General features: G+C 58.8%; 1 protein-coding gene across 4 annotated transcripts in view; it reads left to right on the top strand.

Annotated features, from left to right (window-relative positions):
- GNG7 (G protein subunit gamma 7) overlaps positions 1 to 17,573 on the top strand; it is a 119,889-nt gene extending 102,316 nt beyond the window's left edge. For all 4 annotated transcript variants that reach the window (XM_025861286.2, XM_073887369.1, XM_025861287.2 and 1 more), the window contains 2 exons: positions 11,290 to 11,408; positions 14,524 to 17,573. In XM_025861286.2, the coding sequence (XP_025717071.1) occupies positions 11,328 to 11,408; positions 14,524 to 14,649 (207 nt within the window). In that variant the 5' untranslated portion in view covers positions 11,290 to 11,327 and the 3' untranslated portion in view covers positions 14,650 to 17,573. The remainder of the gene's footprint in view (positions 1 to 11,289; positions 11,409 to 14,523) is intronic.
- Positions 17,574 to 18,617: the final 1,044 nt, after the last annotated feature.

The raw sequence follows: 18,617 nt of genomic DNA on the forward strand, positions 1-18,617 counted from the left end.
ACTGCTCCCATTCAGGAGGTTCCCACCTCCTGACGCTGTCCCTTTGGGACTTGGGATCTCTACATGAATTTGGGGGGACACATTCGGGCCACAACAGCAGGAGAGATGCTGGCGGGAGAATTCCCAGCAGAGGACAGTGAGTGACAAGCTTGGACTTTGCACCTGATTCTGTGAGGGAGCAGGGCCCCCTCGCGGTTTCTGCATAAGGGAGGGTCAGGCTCCAGCTGTCCGAAGGAGGGATGGAGGGAGCACAGGGGGCTGCTCAGGCCGCAGGCAGTGTCGGGGGCGGGGGGGCCGGTGGGCAGAGAAGTCTCTGCGGACAGCCGGCCGTGGGTCTCTCGTTCCGGCCCTGGGCCAGATGCAGGTGCATATGTAGCTTTCAGGTGCTGACTTCGTTTCTCCTGTGTGTGAAGCCACACAATCCAGAGATGTCACTAGCAGCCTCCTGGAGCAGCACCCAGGGCTGCAGTCGCTGGGGTGCAGTTACCAAAACAGCGTAACAAAAGGGAGCATCCTAAAATGTTTAAGGCGGGCGCCCAGAACAGCTGTTGAAAAACTGGTTGGAGGTGAACAGCGAGCTGGTGACTGGTGACTGGGGTGCTGAGGCGCTTCCGGGGGCTTCCACTCCCTGTTGAGTTTACCATGAGGACTCTTGAGTGATTTTATCAAGTTCTGGCCCGGGTTTTTCACTCCTTCACACATTTCCTCCCTTCCGTCTGGGCTCAAGTTTCTCTAATACCCTCTTATTCTACCTTAGCAAGGCGGGTCTGCTGAAGAGGCTGTCTGTTCCTGTTTGTCTGGAAATGTCTGTATTTCACCTTAAATCTGGAAGTCCGTTTTCACCAGGTCTAGAGTTTTCACTGAGCCCGCCTGATGGTGGGTGCTTTTCCCTCCAGCAGCTTACGTTCGCTTGCTTGCTTTGTAATTAACCGATTTTATTAGGGTGTGATTCACGTCAGTGCAATGAACAGATCTTAAATATACAGCTGGATGAATTTTGACAAACATACGCCTGTGAACACCCAACACCTCCGTCAGGACATAAAACGTTTCTGCTGTCTGACTTCTTTTGCTGGACAAAATATTTTTGAGATTCACACGTGTGGCTCCTCTCCTCGGTAGGCTGTTCTTGTCATTGTGCCACCATAGTTCATGGCATGAACTGGCGCAGTTTTGCTTATTCGTTCTCCTGTTGGCGGGCATTTGGGTTGCTTCCAGTTTTTGCTGTTGTAAATAAAGACGTATGAACATCTCGTACAAGTCCTTTCCTGGAAGTATGTTTTTGTTTATCTTGGGCAGGTCCCTAAGAGCAGAACTGCTGGGTCATAGGTTAGGTACGTGTTTAGCCTTTTAAGAAACTGCCAACCTGTTTTCCAGAGTGGTTGTACTGTTTTATGCTCCCTTCGGAAAGGCGTGAAGCTTCCAGCATTTTGACGCCGTCCTCAGTATTTACAGCTGCCAGTCTTTTTCATTCTCGCGCCCATAGTGCTCAGGAAGGAGCCTCCCATTACAGTTTTCCGTTTGTATCTCCCTGACAACTAACCAGGGAGCACCTTTTCCTGGGCTTATGACTAGTTCTCTGTCAGTGTCTAAGATGCTTATCCTGCCTGAGGTTCTAGGTGAATCTGTGGCTGAAAGTAGTATTTTGTTTCATCCTCAGTTTGTGGGAAACTGTCTGTTGTTATCACTTCAGAGATGCCTCTGTTCCATCCCCCCTCTTCTCCTCCCGGATCTCCGGTCACACGGGTGTTACTCCTTTACTGCTTCCTTCTGTCTCTCACCTTCCGTTCCGTCTCTCCTTCCCCTCTGCGTCTCCGTGCTTTGTTCTGGATGTTTTCCCTGAACTGTCCTCCAGTTCACCAACTTTCCCCTTAGTCGTCTTTAATAATGCCATTCTCTCTGTGGAGTTCCCACGTTTTAGACGTGGGTGTTACGCACATGTCCGCCGGCCCTTTCTTCTGTAGTGTCCCACGCTGCGAAAACCCCAGTCTCACCTGCGTGTCTCCTTGAACGTAATCAACACGATTATTTTAAAGTGTCTGTCAACTCCAGTGTCGGGAACCCCTGTGAGTCTGTTCATCTTGCCCGTTATTCCTGCTGGTTTTTGTTTGTGGGGCCTTATCTCCTTGTCTGCCTGGTTATTGCTGGTTGTGTGCTAGATACTGTGCTTGCCGACCTGTCTGTGGGAATAATTGAGTCCTAAGATGATGTTGTTTTTCACCAGAGAGGGTGAAATTGTGCCTGGCATTTAGGGCTGCCCACAATCTAGGGTTGCCTCAGTCCAGTACCAGGGACTGGGTTTATTCGGCACTCTACGGCAGTCGCTTTAAGGGTTTACCTGTATCCGGTTTACCCCTATCCTTTTGTGTGTGTAATAAATGCAGGGACCACATAATTTTGTATGATTATTTGGGAAAATTCTCTCAGGTAATGTCACCTACGGTAAAAGTGACAGTAAAATGAAATTCCATCTAAAATACAGTCTAGGGGCGCCTGGGTGGCTCAGTCGGTTGGGCGTCTGCCTTCGGCTCGGGTCGTGGTCCCGGGGTCCTGGGATCGAGCCCCGCGTCGGGCTCCCTGCTCGGCGGGGAGCCTGCTTCTCCCTCCCCCACTCCCCCTGCTTGTGTTCCCTCTCTCGCCGTGTCTCTCTCTGTCAAATAAATAAATGAAATCTTTTTTAAAAAATACAGTCTAATCAGAAATTGCCATTCACTCAGATGCCCAAGAAAAACACACACAGTGTCTGCCTGTGTTGTTGCCACACCACCACATCTGGGTTTTTCTTATGCTTGGACTGCAGTGCTTTGTTCTCCCCGTTTGTACCAAGGGGGACTTTGCCCAGCGCTCTCCCTTTGGAGGGCCCCGGATCTCAGTCTCCGTATCGCCAGCCTCGTAAGGCTGATGGAAGCACCACTCGGCCTCTTAGCAAACCTTCCGTCCTGGGAAAAACTTACCCCAAAAGCCAGACTCCTGGGCTTCTGCCCTCCCCCCGATGTTAGCTGTAAATTCTTCGCTAATAATCCTCCAGTGCCCTCAAGCAGATATGCCTGTGTTCTGTCCAGCTCTTCTGGTTGCCCTCAGCAGGAGAGCCTGTCCATGTTAGCGGGCCCACTGTGGTGTAAGCCAAAATCGGCAGATAGAGGTCTTTATTCAAAGTCCGAGGGACTTAGTCGGCGGAAGCCACTAACGCGGGTCATCTGGATCTTAGAACCACCCGGTGACAAACTGGGAACCCTTCTCAGCTTTTAGAACAGCCCCCTTATTTTCCAGTGGAGGAAGCTAAGACCCAGGTCAGGGCAGAGCTGGGACGTGAACCCACTTCCAGCCATGCCAGGTGCACCTTCAGGAGCCAGCGGCCACCTTTGTCCCTTGGAACGAGGTGCCCTGAAATCGATCCATTTCTCCCTGAGACCTGAAGCTCTGGGGGCTCTGCAGACCCTGCAGCTGAGGGTCCGCAGAGGCCGGAGTGCCTCTGATCACGCTCACACCTGTCCCACCCGGCCCCTGGGCATCTGAGGGGAGTGGCCACCACAGCGCAGCAGCTACGTGGGGAGCGGGATTTCTCAATAGCTTCCAGCAAACCGGCCCTTCCACCCTCGCTGGGCACAGGATGTGCAGGGCACCCTGTCTCTGGTTCCGTATCTCCAGCAGCTGTGTTTATGGTTAGCAGTTGCCACAGGTGCCTCAAAGAGGGCCTCCTCCGTGGCTGCCGGCCTCTGGGCACCCCCGTTCCTTGGCACTGGAACTTGGGGATCTGGAGGTTTGCCAGGCCTGGCCCAGGGAGTGCATGTCGCTCTGAGCACTGCAGAGTTCTCTGGAGCTCAGAGAGGGGAAGTAACTTTCCCGAAGCCACACAGCTTCGAGGTCTGTGCAGAATTTAGGCCTGCCACCTTCCACTCGGCTCCCCCTTCCACTTCTCCCCTCTCTAGCACCTGCAGCCTCATCCGCTTCGAAAGTGTGATTGGTTGAGTTCAAGGGGCAGCTCGCCTGTGTGACTTCCAGTCACAGAAGGTCGCTGGATGCTAAGAAAATTAAACCCTTTTTGAAACAAGCTTCTATTTTCATTTATTACCATTTCAGTTCCAAAAGAACTTTATGTTTTGCCCAAATGAGCCTCTCTAAGCCGCAGTTTCTTCTGATAAAGGACTTAGATTCTGCCCCCAGGGGACATGGGGCAGTGTCTGGGGACCTCTGTGGTTGTCATGACGGGGGTGCTCCTGGCACTGAGGGGGTGGGGCGGGGCAGTGATCACAGAGAACAGTCTGGCCCCGGTGTCCAAGGTGCAGAGCGGGAAGAGACCCTGGCCTCCCCACTGTTGACCGAGCATGTTTAGGATTTGATAAACACAAGGGTTCAGCCACCTCATAGCTTTGCAGATGGGAGCCCAGACTTCCCGGCCAATGCTGCCTCCAATTCTGATCACACTTTTTCACCTGCATCTGCCCATCCATCCGCTCAGCAAGCATTTATGCCAAACCTCATCCGCCCCGTGGGTCTCACGGCAGTGTGGGGCAGGCCTGCAGGCAGGCGGCCCAGCTCCATGAGGAGCTCTGGAGGAAGGGGCTCGGCACTCGGTCAGGGATGGCCACCAGACCCTCCTGGAGGGACGGGTGGGGACAGAAATCCATTCTGCACAGAAATGAGTCATGGGAGGGCTGGTGACACCTGAGCATGGCATGGGCCAGCCTCCCCATCTCGGCTTCATGATGTCCCGCAGTCACGTAGGAGGTCACCGTCGGGGGAAGCGTACACGGGACTCTGTACTATGTTTGTAACTCCGTGTCTATGATTATTGCCAAGTACAGACTAGTGCTGTGAATTTGGAAACTATTTAACTTGTAAAGTTAAACATACACCTGCCTGAGTAGCTGGAAATCCCATGCCCAGCGTTCACCCAGGAGGATTGGGAACGTGGGCTCCCACAGATCCTGTGTGCAAGCACGCATAGGGGCATTCTTCACAATCACCAGTGACCCTGCTGTTGCCCAGTTGGCGAATGGGCCAACATACCACACTGTGTCCCTGGGTGGAATACCACACAGCCCCGAAAAGGAGCGGCGTGCCGGTGGGCCCCCCAACAGGGCCTCGTGCTGAGGGAACAAAGCCAGGCCCGCACGGCGTGACTCTGTGTGCAGACCTCCCAGATCGGAGCTGCCAGGGCTGGCTACAGAAGCAACAACACGGGCCGTGGCTTAGGGGGATGGAGTCTGGATCTGGAGGGTGGTGTCAGCTGCATGACAGGATGTGTTTGTACAACCTCATTGACTGTGTGCCCAAAAGGACAAATTTCACTGTATGCAAATTATACCTTAATGGGAAACATTTCACTGAAGGAAGTTATAAAAACCATCCCTAACAAAACTGTCGCTTTGAGGGGCGCCTGGCTGGCTTGGTGGGTGAAGCATGTGACTCTTGATCTCAGGGCCATGAGTTCGAGCCCCACGTTGGGCGTAGGGCCTACTTAAAAGTGTCACTTTGCGGTGCCTGTCTGCCTTTATCCATGTATATTTTAACACAGTGGTAGATGACCGAACGTTCGAACTTTGGGGCTTTGTTGGCCTCTCTTCTCACACGTGCCCCCTTGGTGCTCCGCCTTTTTATGAACCATTTATAACTGCTGCGTAATGTTCCACCCGGGAAATGTCCCGCTGAATTTGCTGTTCCCCCGTCGCAGAACAAGACCTGTGGTTTGGTTCTGAGCTCTCGCTGTGACAAATAACGCAGTTGTAAACGCCTCTCCGTACGCGGTTTCTTATTTCCTTTGATTTCCCCCCCTTGGGATGAATGCCCAAGCAGAAGATTGGAAAGGACGCCCTTGGGGTCCTTGGTGTCCGGTTTAGGAGGCTGAGGCAGGGTTACAGGACCAGGGAGTGTGGAGCGAGTGTGCCAGGTGGTGCTCTTCCCCTCGCCTTCCCGGCATCGTGGGTAAGTGAAGGGACAGCTCGTGGTGCTGTCTTCCCACTTGCTGCCCTCCGTTGCTCGTGAGGCTATTCTGCTCACTTTATTTTTTACCAGTTAAAGTACTTCTTACCTGAATAGCTTCAGTGAGTCCTGCGCGGCCTCTCCGTTGGGCCCAGCCGAAATGTTGCTGACGTGTCCAGGGGTCGCCCGTCAGCTTCTGTGTTGCCGTGGCCTTTCCTGGCTCGGTGGTCTTGGTTTCCAGGCTAATTAGCGTTTGTCGTGAAGTTCGACACCTTTACAGAAGATCAGAGCTGCCGATCTTCCCCGTTCATTCTGTTGCTTCAGTTGCTGGAACATCATAACTTCTCCGTGATTAAGTGTTCTGTACATCTTTACTGATTTATTTCTATTTTCTTCCTTATTCTGTGGCTCTTTATATGGAATCTCTTCGGGTGTGGAATAAAGGTCTGATCTAATCCAGTGGTTCTCACGCAGGGCAGCTCTGCCCCCCAGGGACGCCGGGCGATGTCTGGACGTCTGTGGCCATGAGGACTGGGGGTGCTCCTGGCACGGAGGGGTGGGCCAGGGACGCCGCTCAGCCCCCACAGCGCCCCCCAGAGAACGAGCCAGCCCTGTGTCGGCAGTGCCGGGCGGGAGAGACCCCATTCTGACCGTTTCCCCGTGTTGCCGCGTCCACAGCCCACCGTGGAAGACGTCCTGCCCCTCCCCGTGGTGTGTTTGACCCTGTGTGTGCTGGAGCCTCGTGTGTGAGGGCAGACCTGTTCCATCTGGGGGTGACTGCCCTCTCTTAATGATGACCACAGCCTCACAATGTACCACAGGGCGGGGGACCTCCATTGTCCTTGCCTGTCACACACACCCACGTGAGGATCTCGTGCAGGAGCCCCTTATGCTCGGCATGGCTTCCTGGCCCTTTACCCAGAGGCCAGGCGGAGGCGGGTGATGTCCCCCGAGCCGTGCCCCTTGGCGCCTCGGCGGCAGCAGGACCTGGAGTCAGGGCCGGGACAGACTGCCCCCGCCCGCTCCCTCCTGTCCCCCAGCTTGCCAAGGCTGTGCCGGGCTCCTGGGGCCGGTGAGGCTCTGCTGGGCCCGGCAGGTCTGGCCAGGTCGGGCGCCTGGCGCCGTCACATGCTTCTTGTGGAGCAGCAACCAGTGAGGAATGTTCCCTAGGCTGACTCAGCGCCCCTGCCTGTTCTGCTGGAGCTGGCCTAATCCCGGGCCACGGCTGGGTCATGAGTCAGTGACTGGCTATGGCACCCACCGGGATGGGGCTTGAGTCTGCTGCATGCACTGCGGTGACGCAACCGGTGTCTGGTCCCAGCGTCTCAGCACGCTCACTCACACGCACGTCTGTTCACACGTCCGTGCACACGTATGCAGGTGTAATGCACACGTCTGTACACAGACACGTACGTGTGCACCCGCTCACCCGCACACTCACATACCCACAGTCACACACACATGTTCACACACATGCACATAAGTACACACACACTCATGTGCATGCACACACACACCCCATGCAGCCATCCCTGGCCGTCCTCTGGGGCTGGGGTGATAACCCAGCCCAGAGGGAGCCTTTGGGGACATTGTGCCTGGAACAGGAAGCCAGCCACACTTAGGGGCTTCGTGCTTCGGAGGGAGGCCACAGTTGGGGGTGGCCCCAGGGGGGCAGGGGTCCTAGGGTCCCGGTGGACACTTCTGAGTGTGGATGCCAGGCAGGACTCCCTGGCCTTCCAAGGAAAACAGGCCATGGGGCCAGCCCGTTTGTTCTCCGTACGCATCTATATTTAGCGCTGAGTAATTTAGGTATTTGTAAGCCCAACCAAGGGCAGTTTTCCCTGAGTTGGATGTTTTGTGGCTGCTTTGAAGCTCTCTGCTGAATCAGAGCCCTCTGGAAACCCACACGTGGGCTCTGTGCTCCCAGAACAGACACACTCAGGCCTTTTCTGACCCAAAAGGGGGCTGGATGTCTGCCGGAAGGGACAGGGAGCCAGGCCGTGTGGAATGATCTTTTTTCTGAGACTTTTATGGAGGTCACTTTAGATTCACATGCAGTTAAAATAAATCAGAGAGAAAGTCCATGTATCATTCGCTCTGTGTCCGCCACGGTAGCATTTTGTGGAAGTATGGCCACTATCACAAGCAGGGTGTCAGTGCGGGTACCGCCCACCTACCTCGTTCTGTTGCCGTGGTCTCGCGTGTGTGCGTGTGTGTGTGTGCATGTGCGTGTGTGTGATTCAGTGCAAGGTTATCGCACGTGCAGGGGCGGGAACCCACTGCCCCCCCAAGGTAGTCCATGTTTCCAGCGCCACAAGGAGCCCCCTCCTGCCCAGGCCTACCCGCCTCCACCCCCAGAACAGGGAATCTATCCTCCATCCTGACAATCCTCTCATCTCAGAAATGTTCTATAAATGGAAATGCACGTCTCGTAATCTTTGGGGATTGGCTTTTTTCACTCAACATAACTGCCTGGAGATGCACCCAAGGTGGTGTGTGTATCAATGGCCCATTTTTTTATTATTATTATTGCTAAGTAGAAAATGTTTTGAAAATCTGAAATCTGGGGCGCCTGGCTGGCTCAGTCGGAAGAGCATGTGACCCTTGATCTCGGGGTCATGGGTTCGAACCCCACACTGGGTGTAGAGATCACTTAAGTAAATAATTAAAACTGAAAGGAAGGGAGGAAGGGAGGGAGGGAGGAAGGGAGGAAGGAGGGAAGGAGGAAGGAAGGAGGGAGGGAAGGAGGAAGGAAGGAAGGGAGGGAGGCAGGCAGGCTGAAACCTTTACTTTTGTGCAGCTCCTGGGTCTGGTGACCCCCGAGCGGGCAGTGCCCACTGCATCGTGACAGAGCACAGGGTGCTGCTCGTCACCCGGCTAAGCATCTTCCCAGACTCCTGACCTTGGGCTCTGTGTCGGCACGGACGCCCGAGCGGGTCCTCCTGGGAGCTTCCTCAGCCTGGACGCTGAAGACACCCGGGCGGGTCGTCCTCTGGGGGGTCCCGGGCACGGTGGGGGCTGAGCAGCACCCTGGCCCGCACCCCTCGGTACCGGGAGCTCCCCTGGTCGTGGTGACCACAGACGTCCCAGACATGGCCCGGCGTCCTTGGGGGGCGCGAGCAGCCGTTAGCAGCGCTATGCTCCCTAAACAAAGGCTGTGGGGAAAGTAGGATTTTCACGGCCTTCAGGAACAGGAAGATCTGTGCACAGCTGAATTGTAAAAACACAGTAACAGCGCTCATACACCGCTGGTGTGAATGTAAGCGGTGCCGCCGCTCTGGAAAACAGCTTGGCATCTTCTCTGAGAATTGAACACGCAGTTACATCTTCGGCGTTTATCTCGGAGAAATAAAGCCTTGTGTTTGCACAAGAGTCTGCCCACGATTTGTGGCGGCTGTGACCGTGACGGCCAAAAACGGGAATCCGGCCAGATTCACCTTCCGCAGGGGACCGCCGCTCGGCAGGGAGCTAGCCATGCGCGCGGCAGCCTGGGTGCGTCTCCAGAGGACCGGGCCCCGCGGGGGGAAGCCAGCCCGCAACCTTACAGCCGCACAGCTCCACTTACACACCGGGCCTGAAGTGACGGAAGTTTGGAGAAGGAAACCACATCGGGGGTCGCCGGGGCTGAGGGCGGGTTGGGGCAGGAGAGACACCCCATGTCCTCTGTGCCTGTCGGGGGCCTCCCAGCTGTGATGCCACTGCGGTTCTGCAAGACGTCTTCGTGGGGGAAAGCGGGCAAGGGGCTCACAGGCTCTGTCATTTCCTACAACTGCATGTGAATCAACAGGCATCTCAAAAATTTAAAGTTTCTAAAAAACAAATCAATAAAAATATGTGGGAAAGAAAATAGGTCACCCTCAAACACTAGCAAAGCTGGGATCATTGGTGCGGTAAAGGATTGGTCTTCTCGCTGGGCGAGCAGGTGGGGAGGCCCTCTGACCCGCCCTGAACCGCTAAGGCGTGACACCCACTTCCTGAAGGTGTGGGGGGCGCGAGCAGACCGCTGGGTGCTATCTGGTCACTGAAGCAGCAAGTACCCCCCACACACACACTGAGCAGCAGTCCTCGGAGAATTCGTGGAAGGGCTACTCGGGGTTCAGGAAGAGGGTTTATCTGCAATCATTACCTGCCCTGAGTGGGTTACTCGGAGCACTCCACCCACACTCAAGGAAAGCGTAGCAGGGTGAATAGTGTCCCCCCCAAATTCATGTCCACCAGAACCTCAGAATGGGACCTTAACTGCAAATAGGGTCTTTACAGATGCAAGTAGTTAGGAAGAGAGGTGGTCATGGATGAGGGTGTCCTTATAAGAAGGCCCTGTGAGGACCAGGCAGAGATCGAGTGATGTGGCCACACCAGCTGCTGGAGGAGGGAGGAAGGACCCTCCCTGGGCCCTCACAGGGGGAGCCCGGCCCTGCCCACCCCTGGATCTCAGACCTCTGACCTCCAGAATGTGGGACAACAAATTCCTGCTGTGTTCAGCACCCTGGTCTGTGGTCATTTGTCCCGACCGCTCCAGCACATCAGAAAGCTCTGGAAAACCCTGCAAAACCAAGTGGGCTCCTTTTTCCAACTGGTGACATAAATTCCCCCTCCCATCCCCAGAAGCCTCTCCCGTGCCAGAAGTAAGAGCCAGCACCGCTGCCCGGGCAGCCTGCTGTGGGGGCCCAGGTCACAGCCGGGCCTGGGGTGGGAAGTCGGAGGCAGGCACCCACACGGACAGGAACCAGGGGCTTCCCCCTGCACTCAGCCGCGTTTAGCGGGGTGTTCTCAGGGCAGCACCCGGCACGTGGTGGGCCATCCTCCAGGGCAAATGAGCACACGGATGAAGGAAGGGAGGCCAGACCCAGGACCCACAGCACACAGTGCCTCCCGGGTGACCTGCTGTGGTCCAGAGCCAGGGTCTAACCCAGACGACTCTGCCCCAGGGGACTCGGGCCATGTCTGGACACATCTGTGGCCGTCACAACTGGGACATCCTGGCATCGAAGAGTGGAGGCCAGGGATGTGCCCAGGACGCCCCCAGACAGTGAGCCTGCCCAGGGTCAGTGGTGCTGGGGGGCACAGAGCAGGGCCGGGATCAGAGAAAGTGCCCCATGAGTCCCTCGTTCTGAGTCATCCCTGCGTCGATGCTGTGGTTTGGTGAACTGTCCTGAAAGGCTTGGTGGTCACTTCTGGGGAGCACTTACCCCCCACCAGCACCGGGGGGACCGTGGGAGGCGGCTCGGCTGGGCCTCCCACCGCCCCCACCTCGACCCCGGGCACATGAGTACCGGGGCTCAGGTGGAGGCTTCTGGGAGGGGCGTCCTCCGGCCGCAGGGCCAGGGCTTCACGAGCCAGCTCACACCCTTCTGCTTCCCCCCACAGCTCTCTGGACAACAGGGGCCCAGAGCTGATGGCAGACAATGTCAGCCACTAACAACATAGCCCAGGCCCGGAAGCTGGTGGAGCAGCTCCGCATCGAAGCCGGCATAGAGCGCATCAAGGTGAGCTGTGCGGCCGGCCGAGTAGGGAGGAGACCCCTTGCACGGGAGGCCTGCCCCATAGCAGGGGCTGCATTCCAGCTGTGCCCCTTGCTGTGCGACCTTGGGCCACTCCCTAACCTCTCTGAGCCTCCGTTGCCTCAACGGAGAGACCCAGCTGATACAAAACCTGTCGTGGGCTCTTGTGACCACCCGTGTGCCCCAGCTTTGTCACTGCGATGGGAACAGAGGAGGGCCGAGCCCACCCCCAGCCCTCGGGGTCCTCCCGCTGCTCAGCGGGGCTCCGTCTGGCCCCCAGACAGATGCAGACAGAAGTTAGAGATGTGGTCCAGAGAAGGGAGGACCCAGGGCTCCCTGCCGGCTACTTTCTTCACTTCTGCATTGTTTGGATTTTTTGAAATAAGTGTGTTTGCTTTTTATGCTAAAAAAAGAAAAAGGACAAGCCGTTCCTGCTCACAGACACTTAACCCATCAGGGACCAGAGACCCAAAACAAAGCTAGTGCCTGGCTGGGCCATCAGCTCTACAGACTTGGTCTTCCTGAAAAGGGCCAGTGGCCCGGCTGTGGCGCCCTTGTGAGGAAGGTACGAACACCTTGTCATCACACCCGTGCCCTCCTGGCGAAGGACGTCGAGGCAGCTCCAGCCAGTGGTCTCCCGCCACGGGCCCCAGCCAGCCGGTGGCCAGGGGTCTCCCTAGAGAAGACCCGGGGGGGTTTCCACGTCTGCCCTGGCCCCGCTCCAGCTGCCCCTGGGACCAGTCAGGGCTCTGCAGAAAAGCAGAGCCGGGAGGACGTGTGTAGAGCCAGAGGTATTTTAAGGACCTGGCTCACAGACCATGGGGGCTGACAAGTCCGAAATCCACAGGGCAGACTGGAGACCCAGGCCAGGGTTGACGCTGCAGCTCGAGTCCCCCAGGCCCCCTGGAGGCAGACTTCCTCTCCTGTGAAGGCCTTCAACTGATGGCATGTGGCCTACCCACATGTAGAGGGTCCGCTCTCTGCTCCACATCAACCCATTTAAATGTTAATCTCATATAAGAATGACCTTCCCAGTGACATCTAGACTGGTGTTTGGCCAAATATTTGGGCACCATGACCTGGCCAAGTGGACATATAAAATCAAACACCCACCTTGTGGAGTTGTTCAGACTGATCTTCTGAGCACCTGCCACTCCGCGGTCCCTGCTGGGTGCGGGAATTCACCAGCAGGGGCGGCCCAGCGCCCGGACAGACTGACACCTGACTGACAGCCCTGCAGTGGACAGAGTGGGAAGCAGTGTGTCTCCAGCCCAGCGGGCGGGTAGGAGGGCTCCTGCAGCCCCCCAGGTGGGCGGGGGGGCGGCTCCCGCGAGGTGTCTGAATGTTCCAGAACCCCGAGCATTCAAAGCATTCCTTCGGGCTGAAGAAAGAGAAAGGCTTGAAGGCCTCAGTTGACATGGTTTGACTTTAGGGAGCCGGTTTGGCCCCAGCCCCGGCGGAGAGCATGATTCATCCCGGCCCCCGTTTGATGTGCTGGAGCAGTCCTGCCACCCCTTTGAACGTCGTAGGGAGGAGGGGAGCGGGACGGGACCCACCCTCCCCACTCCAGTCCCGCCTGAGGCTTTTTGTCCCCAAGCCGAAGACAACGACCAGAACCACAAACATCGGCACATCTGAAAAGCCAGCAGGGCCAGGGCCTGGCAAGCAGCAGCAAGGCGGGCATGGGGGGGCCCGGCCTCTGGGCGGAGCCCTCCTGTTGACGCGGGGGGCATGAGCGGGGGACCACATGCCCGAGCCACCGCGTCAGTTATTTCCAGGGTCCGGAGGCTATTTTTGTCGTTTTGGAGGGTTGCTTTCCAAATACAACTCTAGAAACCAACGGGCTCAGCCAGTGCGGCCCTGGGAGCGGCCAAGTGCTCAGGACAGTGGCAATTGTCAGTGTCTGTGGGTAGGAGTGTCCCCAGGATGAACCCAGAGGCCAGCCTGCAGACTGGGCAGCACTGGGGACAAGGTCAGGCGGCCTTGGCTGTCAGGGGTGCAGGGCTGCAGACCACAGAGCCCAGGGGAATTCGCAGCCCTGCCTGTCCTACCCTCTCGCGCCCACTCGGCCGCTCCTCTTGTCACCTCGCCGGTGGGCAAGCAGGGGGCCGAGCTCCTCTGACAGTTCCCGCCGCAGGGAGGAGACCCAGGGACCCCTTCACCCAGGCCCAGGACCCCTGAACCCAAGCGCCCAGGCCTCAGCCCGGCCCTGGGGAAGTGGAGTGAGATGGTGCCCACCACACCCCCAGATGCACACCCTGGAGGGTGGGGTGCAGGGCTGGGCCATACCCCTGCTGTGATGAAGCACCCCCTCCCCCCCCCGCGAGCTTTCCCAGGGGCTGAGTGGCTCCTCCCTGCATCTCCCCCTCCTCTCCTGGGGACCCTGATGCAGGTAGCCCCAGGTGTCTGCCCCCTCGCCCACGTCACTGGCCCCGGCCGGCTCAGGGGCCCAGCGAAGAAATGCACCGGAGCTTGTGTGGGGCCCCTCCGACGTTCGGACGGTTCTTCCTGTGCCCTCCTGTCTTGGGTGGGAATGGAGTCTTGGTCTGAATCCTCAAGAGGGCTCCATCTCTCCCTTTTGTCCAAAATCTGGGTAACTCCTGCTGAAGGAGACTCAGTCCCTTCTTTAACCTTCTTTAAATTGTGGTAAAACACACCTAACATAAAACTTAGCAGCATGATAGCACCTTGGTGTTGTGCAACCACTGCCTCTATCTGGTTCCGAAACATTCCATCAGCCCGAAAGGAGCCTGTCCCCATCAGCAGTCACCTCCCCCTCCCCCCCAGCCCCGGCCCCCGAGCCCCCTTCCCGTCCGCGGAGGAGCCCGTTCCGGACGTGTCACCCACGTGGACGCACACCCCGTGTGGCCTTCTGTGTCTGGTTCCCTCCCTGAGCGTCGTGGGCTCGGGGTCCGTCCCCGGGGCCACGCGTGTGGGTGCCTCTCCTGCTCGCGGCCGATCACATTCCCATGCGTGGGGGACACGTCTGGTGTCTCCATCCCGGTGGGTGCACACGGGGTTGCTCCTGCCTTGGCTGCAGGGGACGTGTGCGTGGCGGCCCGTCTGATCTCTCCTCTCTCGTCCTTGTGCCCGCACGCAGGTGTCCAAAGCCTCGTCAGAACTCATGAGCTACTGTGAGCAGCACGCCCGGAACGACCCCCTGCTGGTGGGAGTCCCCGCCTCTGAGAACCCCTTTAAGGACAAGAAGCCTTGTATCATTCTGTAGCCGTGTTTTCTGTGCGTCCCCCGCTCTGTCTCCCCCAGCTAGGGCATCACCCACTACGCAGTCAAGCAGAACATCTCAAGTCCCAAAACGTTCAGTTCCCAAAGAAAGGCGAACAGCCGCCACCATGGATGGGGTAAAATGTGTCCTCCAGGTTTAGGTGGATTTTCGAGCCCAACAGCGGCGTCCCCTCCGGGCCCGGCCGGAAGACGCCGGGGGGTGCCGGGCCGCTTCCCATCAGGAGTAGCAGCAATGCCCAAGTGATGCGCTCACGGCTTCCGGAAGCTCTCGGCTGCCGTCGGGGTAGCGGGCCAGAGCTGGCCGGGCCGGGCCTGCTGCCGGAAGGAGGCGGGTGACGTGGCCGCTGCCCCGGGCGTCCGGGCGGGTGGCAAGCCTCACACCATTGGCCGTCTGTGGAAAGACTGGGGCCGGGCCCATGCTGCCGTGCGTTTACTGTCTCTTCTCTCCTGAGCCGACTAGAATTGGGGGGTGCGGGGAGGGTCCAGCGGACCGTTTCGGAAACATGTCTCCTCCTTGCTTAAGCCGCTGTTACTCCACACGGCGGAGCCCAGAGCTCGGTGGCTGAGCCCACAGCTGCACGTCGTGTGGAATGCACCCACGGAGGTTAGGGGCCGGGAGGGGGGCTCTGCCTGGGCAGCGCGGCCCGCATGGCCACGCGTCACCCAGCAGGCGCGCCACAGCCCCCTGCCCTTCCCTGGGAGCCCACCCCTGACGGAGGCGGATTCCCCGCAGCCTGCCCTGCCCGCGGGCACGGCCAGCTGGGTGCCGGCCTGTCGTGGGCACGAGCGGCCGTGTGGGCGGTTCGGCGCTGTGGTCGTACTGGGCTCTTCTGGGCGGTTGTGTTGCGTCTTGTTTTGTTTTCCACTTTTGCGCATCGCCGTGGCCGTTTTGCAAGCAGGAGTGCGGCCTGCCGAGGCCCCTGCCTCGCGGGTCAGAAGGCGTCAAGTTCCCGGAAGCAGCTGCAGGGCCTCCGCGGGTGAGAGGCCTAACCCACTCGCACTTCCCTCCCGTGGCTTTTCTTTAATCGCTTGGCCCCTGTGACGACCTGCACAGCTAAAGGAGCAGGAGGTAGAGGGAGGGCCCGCACACCCGTCCCCCACCCGCCCCACCCCTGCCCCGCGCCCCTGCGTCCTCCACCAGGAGGAGGGGCCGGGGCCTCGTGCCAACCCCCCATCTTACAGCCAGGGGCCGGGACCTCGTGCCAAACCTCCCCCCGGCCCCGAGCCCCTGCGAGTGCCAAGGCCCAGATCGCACCAGCGCCAAGGTTTGGGGATGGGGGGGATGCGTCCCCATGCGGCAGGTGACGTCCCCGTGTGGCTGGCTCCCCCAGGGCGCAGGCTGTAGGGTCCAGCCTTGCTCCCCGCTCCCAGCTCTCTCCGGCCGGTCCGGGAGCACCAGGGGCTTTGGGGAGCCCAGCTTCTCCAAACCTGCCGTTGGACGGGGGAGCCACGAGGGCCCAGTGTCCTGGCCACACCTTTCACTGGGCGGGAACCAGCCTCTCACTGTCCCCAGCCGACAGCAAGACAGAACAAAAGCTGTTTGCAGGGGGGAGGCCAGGGCACGGCGGGATCCGCCCTGAGACTCGGGAGGCTGTCGGCAGAGCAAAGCCGGTCCGGGCCACTTCTGTGAAGAAGCCTTAATCCCTGGAGCCCATCCTTCCCCCTGCAACCACCCCCCCCCCCCCCCGGTCCCCGGGCCGCAGGTCCCCAGCGAGGACGGGGGGCCCTGGTCTCGGTGCCCCCCTGCCCTGCCGGCTGTGCCACGCCCAGCCCCACCATGTGTCCCCACCCCCACCCCCCAAGAGCCCAGCTCAGGGCAGTGCGGTTCAACGGAGTCGGGCAGCCCCATGGCCCGCTCTGGGCCCAGCCGGCGGCGCGCCCCCCCCCAAGCCCTGAAGTGAACTCGAACTCAAGTCAGAGCCCTGGGGGCCGAGGGGTGTGGGTAAACTAGGCTTAGAGAGGGTGAGGATGGGCGCGCCTCCACCCCAAAGCCACACCTGCCCGCTGCCTCCCCTAGGGGCCGCCAGGGCCCTCGACCCCGGGAGGCGGCCGTCAGCAGAAGCCCCACCGTGGGTGTCTTTCTAGCTGAGGAAGAAACGCTCCTTTTTTCCTTCTAGAGTAAGTGTCCGTGTCCGTAGTGTAGACCCCGAGCGCCCGTGCTTTCCCTGTGCGCATCCCGCATGAAAACCTTGTGTGCACGGTGTGTGCAGGAGCTGATGGAGGCGGCAGCGCGGGCCTGGGGGAAACCCGCGTCTCTCGGCCACCTCGTGGCGGGCGAACATGAAGGGCACCGCCCCCAAAACACAGAGTCTGGGTGTCCCCAGGGGGCTGGCAGCCGGGGCGCCTCCCCTCCCCTCCCCCACTCCAGGAAGGAGCTAGAATGTGCACCCCTCCCCTCAGGTGACCCCCAGGCCAAGAATAAAGTGACTGGGGGGTGACCTCTGGCCTGGTGGATGTGAACCGCGGGCGGCGGAAGGTGCTGCCCTTCTTCCTGTGACTCCGGCCACCGTGTCCGGGCGCTGGGCCTCCAGGCAGCTCATCCATCTCTGCACGGCCAGGGCCCCACCGAGCTCCCGGGGCAGGAAAGGCTGTCCACCCGCCCCGAGGGCGAGGGACCAGGGGGCAGTTTCCGGGCCAAGGTGAGGCCACCAAAGGTCGCTCTGGTCCTCCAAGAACACTTACAAAAAGCCAGCCTGCCACGGAGCCTCCAGAAAAGCCATAGGTCGGACACTCCGCCCTCTTCCTTCTCTGTCCGTGGAAACCATTGCCAAACATTGCAAAGACCCGCTCCGGTTCGCAGAAGCCAGCCGTGGTCCTAGCAGGTTCTACCCCATCTCCGTTTGGATGTTCAGTGGCTTTTATTTCTGTTTTTAAAAAAAAAAAAAAAAAAAAAATCCAGGTGTGCCACACCCACTTTCTTGCAGTGTTTTAATATTGTGTGGAATTGTTAATACAGAGTGACTAATCCCCGTACAAAGGCTCCCTGGTCCTCTCTCTGTGCCCACCGCCTGCAGGGGGTGGGGTTGGGCGGGAAGGTGGGCTGGGCGCCGGGGTTGACGGGCTGCCCCCCACGCATGTGCACGCGCCCCTTGCTGCTGGGAGGGGGCTCCACAGACGGAACGTGGCTTCAGGCAGCCCCACACAGCGGCCCTCAGCTTCTGCGGGCTTTCCAGTTTGCAGTTAGAAAACCTCCGGGAGGGACGCCTGGGTGGCTCAATTGGTGAAGCGTCTGCCTTCGGCTCAGGTCATGATTCCCGGGTCCTGGGATCGAGCCCCGAGTCAGCTCCTTGCTCAGTGGGGAGCCTGCTTCTCTCTCTGCCTCTGCCCCTCCCCCTGCTTGTGCTCGCTTGCTCTCTCAAATAAATTCAAAAAGAAAACTTTGGGCTGCGCTGTGTGAGGGTCAGCGCGCCTGAGCCCCGTGCCCCACGGTTCAGGATTGCCTCCGTCTGGCACGGCCCACGGGAAAGTGCCCAGCTCTCAGGCCTTAGAGCGCCTGGGGCCTGGTACCCCCTGCCGTCCAGTCATCCAGGGGCCACCAGAGGCCCCAGGGGAGGTGCCGAGTGAGTCATGGTCCCGACTCAGACCAGACTGTGGAGAGAGTTCAACTTTAATAACAAATCTGTCCATGAGAGATTCTGACCTCCCAGCAGAGAACTTTGTGTAAAACATTTATAGATTCAGCTACATAAAAATTATCCTCTTTTTATCAAAAAGCATAAGGTCAGAAGTCAGTTCAAAAACCCAAACATAGAATTACCACCTGATGCAGCAGCAACCCCACGTCTGGGTGTGCACACAGCAGAGCAGAAAGCAGGGGCTGGAACACACCCGCACGTGCACACGGCTGCACGATTCACAACACCCAGAAGGGTCCATTAGCAGATGAGGGGTACACACGGCGCGGTCCGTCCCCACGCGGGAACACGCTCCAGCCTCAGGAAGGAAGGGACC

This window comes from Callorhinus ursinus, unplaced genomic scaffold (genome assembly GCF_003265705.2).
Source record: "Callorhinus ursinus isolate GAN/ISIS: 27379988/994484 unplaced genomic scaffold, GSC_fseal_2.0 scaffold77, whole genome shotgun sequence".
NCBI classification, from domain to species: domain Eukaryota; kingdom Metazoa; phylum Chordata; class Mammalia; order Carnivora; family Otariidae; genus Callorhinus; species Callorhinus ursinus.